Source organism: Myotis myotis, unplaced genomic scaffold (assembly GCF_014108235.1).
Source record: "Myotis myotis isolate mMyoMyo1 unplaced genomic scaffold, mMyoMyo1.p scaffold_m19_p_10, whole genome shotgun sequence".
Classification (NCBI taxonomy): domain Eukaryota; kingdom Metazoa; phylum Chordata; class Mammalia; order Chiroptera; family Vespertilionidae; genus Myotis; species Myotis myotis.
The window spans coordinates 62,213,186-62,227,759 of record NW_023416314.1 but is presented as its reverse complement, the minus strand read 5'-3'; the positions used below and the strand labels follow the sequence as shown (position 1 = coordinate 62,227,759).

Sequence of the window (14,574 nt, the reverse complement as noted above, 5' to 3'; positions counted from 1 at the left end):
ATACTAAAAAAAATACCTGGTTTCAAGACATTATACAAGTAGAAAGATAAACATGATTTAATGAAAGAGAACAGAACAGTTGAGAAAGACACCCATATATTCAGTTAACAGATTTACTACATTGGTGCCAAGGCAATTCAATAGGGAAAGAATAACAACAAATTTTCAGAAAACGACAAAGTAGGAAATCTTAGTGGCTTTGGGGTACTGAAGGGATCAGCAAATTATAGCCTGTAAGTCAAAGTCAGCCAGCTACCTGTTTTTGTAAATAAAGTTTTATTGGACCACAGTCATGCCCATTTGTTTAGGAATTGTCTATGGCTGTTTTAGTGATACAAGAACGGAGTAGTTGTAATAAAGACCATATGGCTTGCAAAGCCAAAAATATTTACTGTCTAGCCCTTTATAACACACTGTATTGTTGTCACATTCTTGTTTTCTAAAAGAAAGAATATTAGATTTTTGGTTATTTCCTGCAATGTGGTGCTTAGAGTTTCCATATATTGGGTAGCAAGGATAAGGAATTAAAAAGTAAAAAGCAGGCTTCATAAATTCCATATAGAAAGTAGGCTTGGAAATATAAAATTTCTCTACCTAATTAATTGAATCAGGTTAGAAAAGTAACATAATAAAGAAACTGACCCTACTTTCAGACAAAAAGCACTATTTATTCTACTTAAAAAAACCCCATATGAAATAAAATTATTACAAACTTACCAATACTAAAATATACACCAGTATTTAAGTATATTTATTTTTTCATCAGAAACATTTATCCTTATCCATTAGATGCTGCAAATATATTTGTTCCCTTTCAATTCAAGCTATTCTTTGCCTACTGCTATATTAGTTTGTGATCTTTGTTTTGGCAGATGCACAAGCAAAATCTGATTCCAACAGTTTGACCCTTCTCACTTTTTATGTTCTCTAGGGCATAATAAAACCCAAGATACAATCCCTCAGCAGTTAATGAAGCCTAACCTCCCACCTCTTAATTACCAATGCATTACACCAACTATAGGCATCATACTCCTCTCTAAGCTATTTTACAATTCAGCAGAAGTACTACTGAGCTATTATGTAGCAACATAATCCATGCAGCATGAGAAATCCTTCTTAAAATCTTTTGATCCTTGCAGGTTTTGGTAACTGTATAATTAATACTACTTAAGCATTATCCATGAATCAACAAGTGTATTATATTGTCTAAGTATATTACTTTGTTGATTTTGAGTGGGTTTTTTTGTTTGTTTTTGGGGGAGGGGGGATATTTATTTTCTGAAAGATAAACAAATCCAAAGATATTATTATCATAATGTGAAAACAAAGTACACCAAATATCCAACCTGAATATCCATACATTAAAAGTATGTCTGCCCTTCACATTATCTCTAGTTAAATATTAAAAAATATATGATCTCACTTATATGTGGAATCTAATGAATAAAACAAACTGACAAACAAAATAGATCCAGAGACAAGGAAGCATTCGACAGACTGAGTGGGGGGAGGACAGAGATCAACCAAAAAACTTACATGTACACATGTGTAACCCATTGACACAGAAAGGCCTGGGGAGGGGACAGGAGTGGGGGGAAGGGAGTCAATGGGGAGAAAAAAGGGGACATTTGTAATACTTTCAATAAAAAAGATATATTTAATTTTAAAAAAAGTATATGGGAGAAAGGCGACTTCAATTGTTAAAACATTGGGAAATGTAGATGATATGGAAATCCAGAGTATAGGTAATGCTACATAAAGACATTTTTAAAAAATATTTATATTTTTATTGATTTTTTACACAGAGGAATGGAGAGGGATAGAGAGTTAGAAACATCGATGAGAGAGAAACATCAATCAGCTGCCTCCTGCACACTCCCTACTGGGTATGTGCCCACAACCAAGGTACATGCCTTTGATCGGAATCAAACCTGGGACCCCTGAGTCCGCAGGTCAACGCTCTATCCACTGAGCCAAACCAGTGGCCATAAAGACATTTTTAAAAGTCATACATTTTAAGTAGACTAAATTATCCACAAATTCACTGGTATTAGCAGGCTTAGTTGGTGAGATCATGTGCAATGATCTTCTTTAGTAAATGTTTATTGTATAAGGATGTAGAGTAACCGGTTTTTAACAAAATATGATATATGAAAATCTATATTAAATAAACAGGTTATGCAATAATTTGAGTTATAGACGGATTCTTATCTTGGCATAGGATTCTTGCAAAATTCCTTAAAGTACTAATTAACCTTATTGACTATAAACTAATTTATAAAAGCCTGATATAACTAAAACATTTCTAAATATAATTATATTAGGATAGTGACAATAATCTTATAATTATTTATTAAATTCAGGTAACTAAAATTTTTACATTGTTGGAAAAGATATATCCTAAAGTTTCAGGAATATCTACTGTCAAAGAAATCTCAATTAGGAATCAAATTCGGCATTTATCTTCATTTAAGAGATCCTGATCAGTTAAACACTGGCTCAGGAACACACAAGCGACTGGTTTTGTCTGATGTCATATTCTTTTATTTTTCCAGAATAAATCCAGCTTATGGAAAATGTCACCAACAAAAATCCTTAGGGTATTGTGGGGTACTAAATGAAATTGGATAGCCCTTTATTTTTATTAAATTTGAAAATTACAGCCTGTAGTACATTAGGTGTCAATAGAACAAAACTGATTCTTTCTGCTCATTGAGTCCTGAATAAAGGCATAAAATCGATTTTCTTTAATTCTATAGCACTCTGTATATTGTAATCTGTTTTAAGAATATAAAGGTAAGAAGTTTCACTTCATAGTCACAGCTCTACTTTCTACTTCCAATTCATCTTCAGTTTAATACTCTCTACCTTGTTTCTGAAATGTAGCACAGTCCTTTAGCTACACACGCACATAAATAACACAACTGAAGTAAGAATATTTTACAAAAATGTAGAACATTTCAAATGCTTCTGAGTTCATTACTATTCCAGAATATTAAAAGATGGATGTGGTGAGCTAAGGCCACTTTCTGCAACTGCTTATCATTTTTTGTTAAACAAAAGTTAACATTTTAGGAAAGAAAGACTGGCCACTGAAGAATCATCCCAACACTAGTTGGAGAAGTAGCCCTGCCTTCTTTGAGTTAGTCACACCGCAAAGTTATCCTTCTATACTGTCTGCTTAATCTATTATCTTTGGTGGTGTGCTGCCTTCTTTTCATGGTATCCTTTAATATTTCATTTACAGGGATAATATGTTAATTTGGGAGCTGATGAAAAAGTATTCTTTTTACTTTTAATGATTCTGGTTTTCGGAATTTCAAGTCATGTAATTCAAAAGGACTGAATATTTTCTTCTAACTACTTTTTTTTTTTTTTTGGTAAAAGTATTTAGAAGAAAAATGAACTCTACTTCTAATATTCTCAATTCTGGCCTTTATGGCTTATTTTCAAAGAATGATAACGTGCTATATAATAGTGCTAAGATTTTAACATTTCTTTTGAGCATAACAATAACCATCAAGTACAACAATTCATTTTTTGATGAGCTTGAAATAAAATTTTTGAAGCGATGTGTGTGATTTAGAAAGCAAACCTTCCAGATATTTTAAATTTGGAACTCTGGAATGAGGTAGCTAGGTATTATCCCTATCTTAATATGAAAGGTTAAGTGACTTGTACAAGATCCTGCCACTAGTTAAGTAGCAACACAGAAATTAAAATCTAAGCCCAGATCCCATATATATTTCACCTTCTTGAGGATAAATATTAGAGTATGGAATTTTTACTATATGACTTAAGTTACCTTTCTGCATGCAAAAGCCCTTTTTTTGTTGGCCGATGCACAAACATCAAATACAAATGTGTGTTTATTTTAATGTTATATCAGAGATGGTTTTCACAAGCTAGTGACAGAGAATTGGGTTTATTTTCCTTTATACTTTTAACTTTCATTCCTGTTGGAAAATAAGGCACATGCCCTCTTTTAAAAGCTGGCTACAAATGTAGGTCGCTGGAATAGTATTGAGCCTTTGCATGTTTCTTCTTAGTCTTTTTAGATTGCCAAAGAAGCTCTAATTGTAGCTGCCAGAGAAGAATTTCAAATTTTAAATAAGCTCTCAGGAGTAGCAAGGGTCGGGGGGGGGGGGGGGGCAAGTTGGGGGGTGGAAAAGGGAATCCCTGGGGTCAAACAGCAAATGTTGACTCAGCTAGCACTTCAGAATTATATGCATTGAAAAGTGTATGTTCTGATAATTTTCTGAACAAATAAATTGTTGACAAACAAATGAAGGGAACATACACTGATTACAACTCTGCCTTCAAAGGGCTTGTCTAATATTTGTCCTTATACTGTGGACAAAACGTATATAGTGACAAAATAGTTTGATAGGAAATACAATAAATATTATACAGTCTAAAAAATTAAGAATGCATGGAAAAATGTATTATGTTATTGAGCATGCAACAAAGCTTGCAAAGTAGAATGACGGAAGGGCCAGAATTATTTTTTACTATTTTAACATGATATATTAAAACTACAACTTTGGAAGTAAGTATAACAAAAACAACAAAAAACATTAAAAAATATCTGGCCAACCAAGGAGTTTTTCTTTAACTTCATTCTTACAGCTATTTCAATTTTTGGCAGAACACAAAAAACAAGATAGCTCTGAGATACTTTTGTATTCTATTTACTCAGAATGACCAGACTGTACTTTAATGACTAAGAGCAAACAAACGATCACTCCCTGGATTCAGAATTCTAATTTTTGCTCCATGATCAGTAATTTGAAGATGAAGAGAAAACACAGACTTAATCTTGACACCAAATTAACAGAAGGAAAAGAAACCTTTTTAATAGAAATTAAAACTTTACATTGTTTATCAAATAATACTGCTACAACTAATTCTAAATCAACTGGTATCTCTGATCTCATTTATAATCAAAGAATCCAATAAAGCAAAAGATATGTGGTACAATGAATAAGATCTTAACAAATGAGTTCAGTATTTGAGTAAAAGGTTGATATTTTGGGAAATAAAAGAATGCTTTCAAATTATTAAGATAGAATTTTAATTTTTACTTATGGATTTAAAGTCCATAAAATAATTCTGAAGATGATAGTCTTAATTTTCATATTTCTTTCCTAAATATCTTGTTACACTAATTCATCAAATATGATATGGTTCATTGTAAATGAATTGTTACTTATTCCATGACTTATGGGTGGCGGGCTTGATCCCCAGTAGAGGGCATACAGGAGCAGCCAAGTGATGTTCTGCTCTCACATCAATGTTTTTTCTCTCTCAAACTCAAGAAATTATTCTTCCAAAAAGAGGAAACTATCTGCTTAAATAAATTCGATACTTTTAAGACCAAAAAAAATGCATGTAGGAATCCATTAGTGCAGTGGTTCTCAACCTTCTGGCCCTTTAAATACAGTGTCTCATGTTGTGACCCAACCATAAAATTATTTCCGTTGCTACTTCATAACTGTAATGTTGCTACTGTTATGAATCGTAATGTAAATATCTGATACGCAGGATGGTCTTAGGCGAACCCTGTGAAAGGGTCATTTGACCGCCAAAAGGGTCGCGACCCACAGGTTGAGAACCACTGCATTATTGCATATAAACATAGTTTGTATATGTACAAACATATTCTTTTCTTTTAAATATAAATAATGTTTTCATAAAATATTCAAGATACAATATTGAATATATAGAATACAATCTAATCTATACCTGTAATATGTCAGCAGGGTCTTCTTTTGCAGATGCGACCAATGAAGTATGCCCAGCGACGATTCCTTCTGCCAGGAAATACTTGAAGAGCAAAGGAGAATAAGTATTATATTTATCCTCTTCTGTAAAAAAGAAAAAAATAATATAATAAGAATCCTACCGAATACCACGAACAAGCAGGTGTTTTTATAATTTTTCTCTTTAAAACAATTATAGGAGGTGGGGCAATGATTATGTTTTCCTAAGGTACAGTTAGATAGGCTAAACAGCGGTTCTCACCCTGTGGGTCACGGCCCCTTTGGCGGTGGAACGACCCTTTCACAGGGGTAGCCTAAGACCATCCTGCATATCAGATATTTACATTACGATTCATAACAGTAGCAACATTACAGTTATAAAGTAGCAATGAAAATAATTTTATGGTTGGGTCACAACATGAGGAACTGTATTTAAAGGGCCAGAAGGTTGAGAACCACTGAGAGAAACTCTTATTTTGAAATAGATACTCTTAATAGAGTCTTCCTGGCTTTTATAAAAATCATTCTCCATCTACTACACCACCTCCGCTAGCCACAACATTTAGAGGGTTATGCATGTGAGATTTGCAAATTTGCTGCTCCTTTTGAAGGTATGCTTTCCCCAATCTGAGAGCAGAATTTTATACTATAAAAAGCTAAAGTCTATTGACTTGAGTTGTCAGAGAACAGAACTAAGGCTGAGGATTATAGAAAGTGTAAACCTAAAATCCGAGTATGTATTTTGTACAAATATTTGGCCATCGAGTAAACTTGGTGATTCCAATAACCAATCTTGTGTGACCAGGCTAAAAAAGCAACACTGAAGGGTACAAAAACTGAACAGAGATATTATCTGCTGCGTAGTATACTAAAATGAATTAATAATTTAAGTCATTAATAATTTAAGGCAAGCTAGCTACCTATTAAAGCAAAAAACTAGTAATCTTCAGAAAAACATAATAAAATGCACAACCATTACAATGTTATTATTTACAATATACAGATTTCAACCAAAATTACTGAATATGATCCAGACTAAGGAAAACACACTCCAAAGAAATTGATTCCAAATGGTCTCAAAAGTGGGATTTAAAAGAAAAAGACTTCAGCCCCAGCTGGTGTTCTTGGTGGTTAGAGCATCAGCCCGCACAGCGAAAGGTTCGCAGGTTTGATTCTAGTCAAGGGCATGTACCCGGCCTCAGTCAGGGCACATGCAGGAGGCAACCAAATGATGTGTCTTTCTCACACTGATGTTTCTCTCACTCTCTCTCTTTCTTTTTCACTCTCCCCCCTCCCACTCTATAAAAAGCAATGGAAAAAATACCCTACGGTGAGGATTAACAACAAAAAAATACTTCAAAACAGCTATTATAAATATGTTCAAAGAATTAAAGAAAAATGAATACAAAGTATTAAAAACATATGGTATGAAACAGTGATCAGACTATCAATCCCCAGAGGGAAAGTAGGGGAGGGTGGGGGTAAGGGGAAGAGATCAAGCAAAGGACTTGTATGCGTGCATATAAGCCAAACCAATGGACATGGACAACAGGGGGATGAAAGCATGAGTGAGGGGGGGTGGGGGAGGTTAGGGGTTAATGGGGGGGGGTGGTGAGGACACACTTGTACTACCTTAACCAATAAAGAAATTAAAGATTTAAAAATAAATAAATAATAATTTTGAACCTTAAAAAACAACAAAAAAACCCCAAACATATGGTATCAATAAGTAAACAGAAAAAAATCAACAGAGAAATGAAAACTATAAAAATGAAGTAGACAGAAAATTTATACCTTAAAATTATGGTTCTTTAAATAAAAAATTTACTTGGTGATCTCATGAGTAGATTAAAGATAGAAGAAAAAACAACACATGAAGGCAGATCAGAAAATATGCAATCTGAAGAACATAGAAAATTGAACAGAACTTGAGACATGTGGAGCATGTGTTTAATTGGAGTCCTAGACACTGAGACAGAAAGTAGCAGAAACAATATTTAAAGAAGTCATGGCCAAAATATGGCCAAAACTTCCCCAAGTTTGATGAAAATATTCAGTTACAGATCCAAGAAGCACAGGAAACCTTTACTAGGATAAATGCAAAGAAACCAAATCTAAGAACATCATAATTTTGGAAGCAGAAGGGGAAAATGGTATGATATACAGGGGTACAACAATACAATTAACAAGTGATTTGTCATCAGAAACAATGAAGACCAGAAGAAATGGTAATTATATATTCAAAGAGTTGAAAAACAAATCCAACTTAACCAAAAGTTGTAAATTCACAAAATACATTAAAAAATTGAGGTCAGCCCTGGCCAGCTGGCTTGGTTTGAGCATCATCCCATACACCAAAAGACTGTGGGTTTGATTCCCAGTCAGGGAACATACCTAGGCTGTGGGTATGATTTCCAGTCAGAGCATAAATGGGAGGCAGCCCAGCCATGTTTCTCTCACATTGATCTTTCTCTCTCTCTTTCTCCCCTCTTCTCTCTAAACATATTCTCAGGTGAGAATTAACAAAAATTAAGGTGAAAACTGAGGCAATTCATCGACAGCTGACTTGTATTATAGATCATTAGAAGGTAAAGGAAAATGACACAACATGGTAACTTATATTTATAGGAAGGAAAAAAGAATACAAATTGATGGGAAATTATAAAACACTGCGATTGTGTATTATGTATTTATACACAGATATGCACGTACAGTGCGTCCTCGGGTTACGTTGGAGATCCCTTCGTATGGTGCGATGTAACGAGATTTTTGCCCTAAGTCAGAACCCACCTACATAAGCACCTACGTCACTCACATGGAGCACATACACAGCAGGAATGAAGTGAAACAGTAAAAAAAATTTAAAAGAAAGATAACAATTCCTGACCTTTACTTGTGGTAAATAAATAATAAAAACATAAAGCACATATGTACAGACGTCGAAATGATGGAACTTTTTTTTTATAAATACTGTAAATGGGAGATGGCGAGGTAACCACGAAATGACGTACATCGGGTCCGACATAACCCGAGGACTGTCTGTATGTGGATAAAGTACTGTCTGTACTTTGAAATTCATAAAAAAATACAACTGTTTAAAGGAAAATTGACAGAACTCAGAAAATGTAAATTATATTTGGCGATTTTATTATACACATCTTAGTAATTGACAGAGCTGAAGAAACAAAACGTTAAAAAAATAGAAAATCTGAACAACCTCATCAACCACCTTAATTCCAGAATACAATATACAAAAAGTTCTGAGGAGCAGCTAGCTAATTCCCTCAAACCCTCCCAGACCCAGATTAGATAACCGCATTTTTGGAAAAGACTTTCTCGAGGCTGGATGAGATGATCACATGCTTCAGACAGCATCTTGTTAACCCTTATTATAGCCTTTAATACACATCATTGAAATTTCCCCACCAAGCTACAAGATCTTCATGGCAGAGAACACTTCCCAATGGTATATCCCTAGTATTGGACACATAGTGTATATCTAGTAAATATTTGTAGAATTAATTAAGGGAAACAAACAACAAACAAAAATCTATCTTTGTCTTATAAATCAGCCAGATCTACTGTAGTTTGCTGAAAACACACCCTATCAGAACACACACACACACACGATCTCCCTCTCTCTTTCTAATAGTTATTAACTATATTTTTTCATACTCCTTTGAGGCACAAAAAACTAACAGGAGGAACATCACCTATTTAGGGATTAGCAAAAACACTATGCTCTTCAAGCTGAAAATTACCAATTTTGTGAAACAAATTCTGAAGTTGTATAATAAGCATTTAATTAATCTATTTAGTGAATCCCCTTAACACTGGGCAAGCAAAAATGATAATGATGTGACAGAACTGCCAAAAAGCAAATGTGGTTCTGGCCAGAATTAATAGTCTAATTCCTAGGTTGAGAGAGCTGATTGTCCTCATCTATTCTAGTAGTCAACCAGACTGACAATAATATATTTCACTTGGGTATTTACATAAACTAAAGTATCTTCAGAATGGTGTGAGCAGGATGGTCAAGGGACCTGAAAGCATGAGAAATGAGATATTTAGCTTGAAGAAAGGGAGAGCTAAGGGATGCAAGGGAGCTGTCCTTAAATATTTGACAGGCTATCATATGGAAATGGAATTCACTTGTTCATTAGGCCTCCAATGGGTAGACTGAAGCCAGAGGATGGGAAGAAGAGGAGTATCAATTTTTCTTTATATCAAAGTCTAAATGAGCTGCTCCTATCATTTCACTGGGACTATGAAAGTCAACAATGACTTTCTAATTATCTATTTTCCTGACACTTTTAAATCTTTATCTTATTTCATTTGTTTATTGCAGGTATTGCTGTGGACAATTTTCCCCGGTTAAGACACTTCTTGCTCTCAGTTTCACTATTTCTTTAGCCATTCCATATATATATATATATATATATATATATATATATATATATATATATATACACACACACACACACAGTTTATATAGAGCTCTCAATTCTTTAGTATATAAATATGAAGTGTTTTTATTTATTCTTTCCAGTCACTACTTTCCACTATGCTATGAAAATCTTTTCTCATCTCTTAATGATACCTAGAGCTGATTACTTGATTTTCTCACCACCAATTTCAGTTATTAAAACTTGGAACAGTTGCCCTGGTTGGTGTGGCTCAGTTGGTTGGGCATCATCTGTACACTGAAAGGTTGCCTGTTCAATTCCTGGTCAGGGCACATGCCTGGGTTTCAGGTTTAATCCCTGGTAAGGGAGTCTGGAGGAGGCAGCTAAGCGATGTTTACACATGTATGCAAAGCTTACATACAAGATCTGCACAATAGCATTGTTAGTAATATAAAAAAAGGAATGAACCTAAATGATTTAAATAAATTATAGCATATCCATACAATGAAATCCTATGCTGTTAAGAATAAAGTATATCTATATGAATGCACAAGGACTTTTCTCTAAGATGTATTAAATGGAAAAGGCAAAGGTGCTAAATGCTCCCAAGTATATTTCTTACGTAGAAATATTTAAATGGGCTACCAGGGCAGTACTGTCTCTGGGTATGGGGACTGAGGAACTGCAAGAACAACTTATTTTTTTTCTATATATTCTTTTGTATGTTATGTATTTATTTATTTATATAAAAACTGTAAGTTATTTTTTCCATAAAGTCCTTCAAGTATTTTTTATGTATAATAAAGATAAATTTTAAAATATGGGACAGATACATCATTTCTAGAATTCTAGTATAGGTCATTCTAAATGTGGAATATTGTATTCCGTTCTGGATTCAGCTGAAGAGACAATGCTAGACTAGATGTGACAAGAAAAAAACCAGGATGAAAACCAAGATACATAAAAACTAATTTAACAAACTATGTCTATTTAGTTTGGATAAGATTTTAGATGTTAAAACAGTTATTTTCTAATAGTTTAAGAGTGTCATGTGAAAGAGTAGATAAATTCTGTATTATTAATACAGAGGGCAAAACTAGGAACGAAAATCAGTTATAAGTAGACGGAGTAAACATTAAGAAAAGGAACTTTCTAATAAATCATAGTATTTTCAACAACAAACATTGCTTTGTGAAGTACTGAGTTATTTTAACTAGATAATTTGTACTCAAATTGTTCTGATATCTGTCAAGGATTATGGAAAAGTGATTGGTGGTTAGATGGGAGCTTTGATGTAACTGCCAAGGTTTATTTCATTTCTACAATTCTCCAATCTAAACTAAAAAAAGTAAGGGAAATGGTATTATGAATGTATATTTAAATAAGAACCATTGTACTTTTAAAGATAAACAAAAATGTGATTTATCAGTTTGTTACTTTTCTTTCTATAAGAAGACAATAATGACAAAAATCTGAGATATATACAATGAACTTGTTAGCACATCAACTTTTTAATCACTCTGATAATCTCACTCTAACTATGAGATTCTCCAGAAAAATCAATTGGCACTAATTCTAGTCTTTTTTTTAAAAATGAAGGACAGTGCCCTGTGAACATTTCTAAGAGCTACATTATCAGATATACTTGCCTAATTTATTTTAAGTTCAGATCAAAGTTTAAATTTAAATTAGAACTTAAGACAATTTCTCTTTAATATTCCTTAACTCCTGCAGAAAGTTAAATACTTACTAGTAATTTCAGAATAGGAAAACCTGTAAAATCATTACGCACAACAGAAAACTGATCAGAAAGCAGAAATATGTATGCTATACTAACCAATAAGAAGAATTGTTCCAACAGCCAAACCTCCACCTGAAAATAAAACAAAATGAAGAAAATTAATCTACATTTTCACATTACTTTTAGCATAAAAGTTAGGCTTTACCAAGGACAGATTTCCAATAACTTTAAAAATGCTGTTGAAAACAACATTTTAATCACTTTTGCAATACTTTGCTTAAGGTGCTATTATGAAATAATTACATATTATGTGTAATTACACACTACACATTGCAATTACTTTCGCAGTATACTGTACTATCCTCCATTCTCTTGACAGGGCCATGCAGCATTCAACATAACAGTGGTTAAGCATTTCAATAATGTTATATTTAGCACTTGTTAATAAATTAACTCAATAGCCAAGACCTAACTGTGCACACTTAACTACTAAAGAAAAGAAATTCCACCTAAATCTTTATCTTCATATTTAATGGGCCTTGGAGAAAAAATCCTGATAATTAAAACGGATTTTTTCATTATGAATAACATACACAAAGTCTGGACATGCTCTAAATATATCTAGAATTTAAAATAAACATTATATTTGTCATTTCAAACAAAAATGTCACAATCACAAAATAAAATTTAATTATAACTAGAAAATGTTCTTTTAAGTATCTGAATTGGGATAATATGATGATGAACATATAACTCAAATAAGATTCATAAAAGATCAATTTAAAATCAAGTTTTAGGAAACTAGAACTACACTAAAAAGATACAACATTCAACTACTATTTTATTATCAAAACATTTGTAAAGTATTACTTGTAATTAATGTTACAAACACAAGGTTACTTAAAAATAAAAATATGGCATGTACTTAAAGTATAATTTAAAAAGAAACTACTCAAGGGTTGGGGAAGGTAGAATAGGGTATCCTATATAATAAAAGGCTAATACGCAAATCAACCAAATGGTGGAACAAATGTCATGCACCAGCGTCTAGTAGGGAGGATAAATTGTGATGGAAGGAGACTTGACTTGGGGTGGGGAACACACAATAGAATATATAGATGACGTACACCTAAAGCCTATATCATTTTTTAAACCAATGTCATCCCAATAAATTTGATAAAAAAGTAAAAAACAAGAAAACAAAAAAAATGTGTTTTGGGGTCACCCAAACCTAACTCATTTTCTACTAATCCCTTGCTTCCTGTCTTGGACAGATAATGCAGCTATTGATGCCTCTGTGTTCTGATCTGCAGAATGGGCTTATCATACTACATGCCTGGCAAAGAGTGTTAAGGAAGCTCATGGCTGAGGAGAGCCAGGATAATATTAAAACTTCAATTGTTGGAGACCACACTGGTCCCAGATCTGAGGCACCCAGCTATGGGACCTGCCAGAGAGCCCACCAGGACACCTAGCAGGCAAACATGTCTAACAGTCTTCAAATGTACACAGATGCTGTTGTAATAAATGGAATACAAACTCTAAAAAACAAAACAAAATACTCAACGTTGTTGGACAATTGAACACAATGTAATTAGGATGCTTTAGGGCTAAACAATAGAACACTAATTAAGAACTTCCCCCAAAAGTCTTATAGTGGCAAATGTTTTGTAGAAAAACTTAGTATGAAAAGTTTCTTTGATAGAGTTTATTTTTTGCTTCGTAAGTAGCATAAATGTTATTTTCAAATAATTAAAATTTGGTAACATACAACATTTGGCAATTTTATGATTATAAGCAGAACATTCTAAATTGATAGAGAAAACAATAAAAAATAAAAAACAAGAAAAAATTTATATATTGTTATGCTTAAGCGGATTTGTTATAGAACTAAATATTTTAATTTCACATTTAGATACGTTCCTTCATTATAGCATTTAAAGCTGTACATAGGACAACTTCAAATGTTCTTCAAACCAAAAGCTTAAAACACAAACTGAAAAGTATGTGAAGATAACAGCCATAAAAGATTAGAGCAAAAAAGGTTTTCTTTGGGCAAGATTAGGCTAAATGTTTTATGTACAGTTTGTGCCACATATAAACCATATAGACCATTTTTAAATCCATTTTGAACATTTAAATGACACTTTCCAACTCCTTATTTCCCTACTTTCCCTTGCATGCAAAAATAAACATTTAATTACCTAATCACCAATTTATCTGCAAAATGGGCTTATCATGCTACATGCCTGGCAAGATGAAATATAAGCACATAAAACTCTGCAGTGGGCTAGTCTTAAGTGGGTACTACAAAAAGGTAGTTGCCTTTCTTTCCTTAACCAAAATCTTACAGGAAGGATTTAAATTTATCTCAACTTTCCTGGGTCTACATTCATGTCTTCTCAAGTTAGGAATTTATATAAAGCTTCCAGGCTTCATGTAAAGGAATACTTAGAGAAATAAAGATACTTTGTGAATGCTATTCACAGTGGGATGATAAGAACAGATCAAGGAATAGTTTCCCAATTAAATGAAGTGATACGTAGCTCAGGTGTCTGGCCCAGAGAGGTACTCGTAAGAGCTACACTTGCCATTCTGGCTATTATTTTCTGATTAGAACAAACCACTGCAAATGTTATTGCTTTATAAAAGATGATCACCGTAA

General features: G+C 33.2%; 1 protein-coding gene across 3 annotated transcripts in view; it reads right to left on the bottom strand.

Moving 5' to 3' along the window:
* The window catches only part of ELP4 (elongator acetyltransferase complex subunit 4), a 194,998-nt gene that overhangs the window by 175,330 nt on the left and 5,094 nt on the right, over positions 1–14,574 (bottom strand). For all 3 annotated transcript variants that reach the window (XM_036325717.1, XM_036325718.1, XM_036325719.1), the window contains exons 2-3: positions 12,006–12,041; positions 5,746–5,867 (exon numbers count right to left, since the gene is read on the bottom strand). In XM_036325717.1, coding sequence (XP_036181610.1) covers positions 5,746–5,867; positions 12,006–12,041 — 158 coding nt within the window. The remainder of the gene's footprint in view (positions 1–5,745; positions 5,868–12,005; positions 12,042–14,574) is intronic.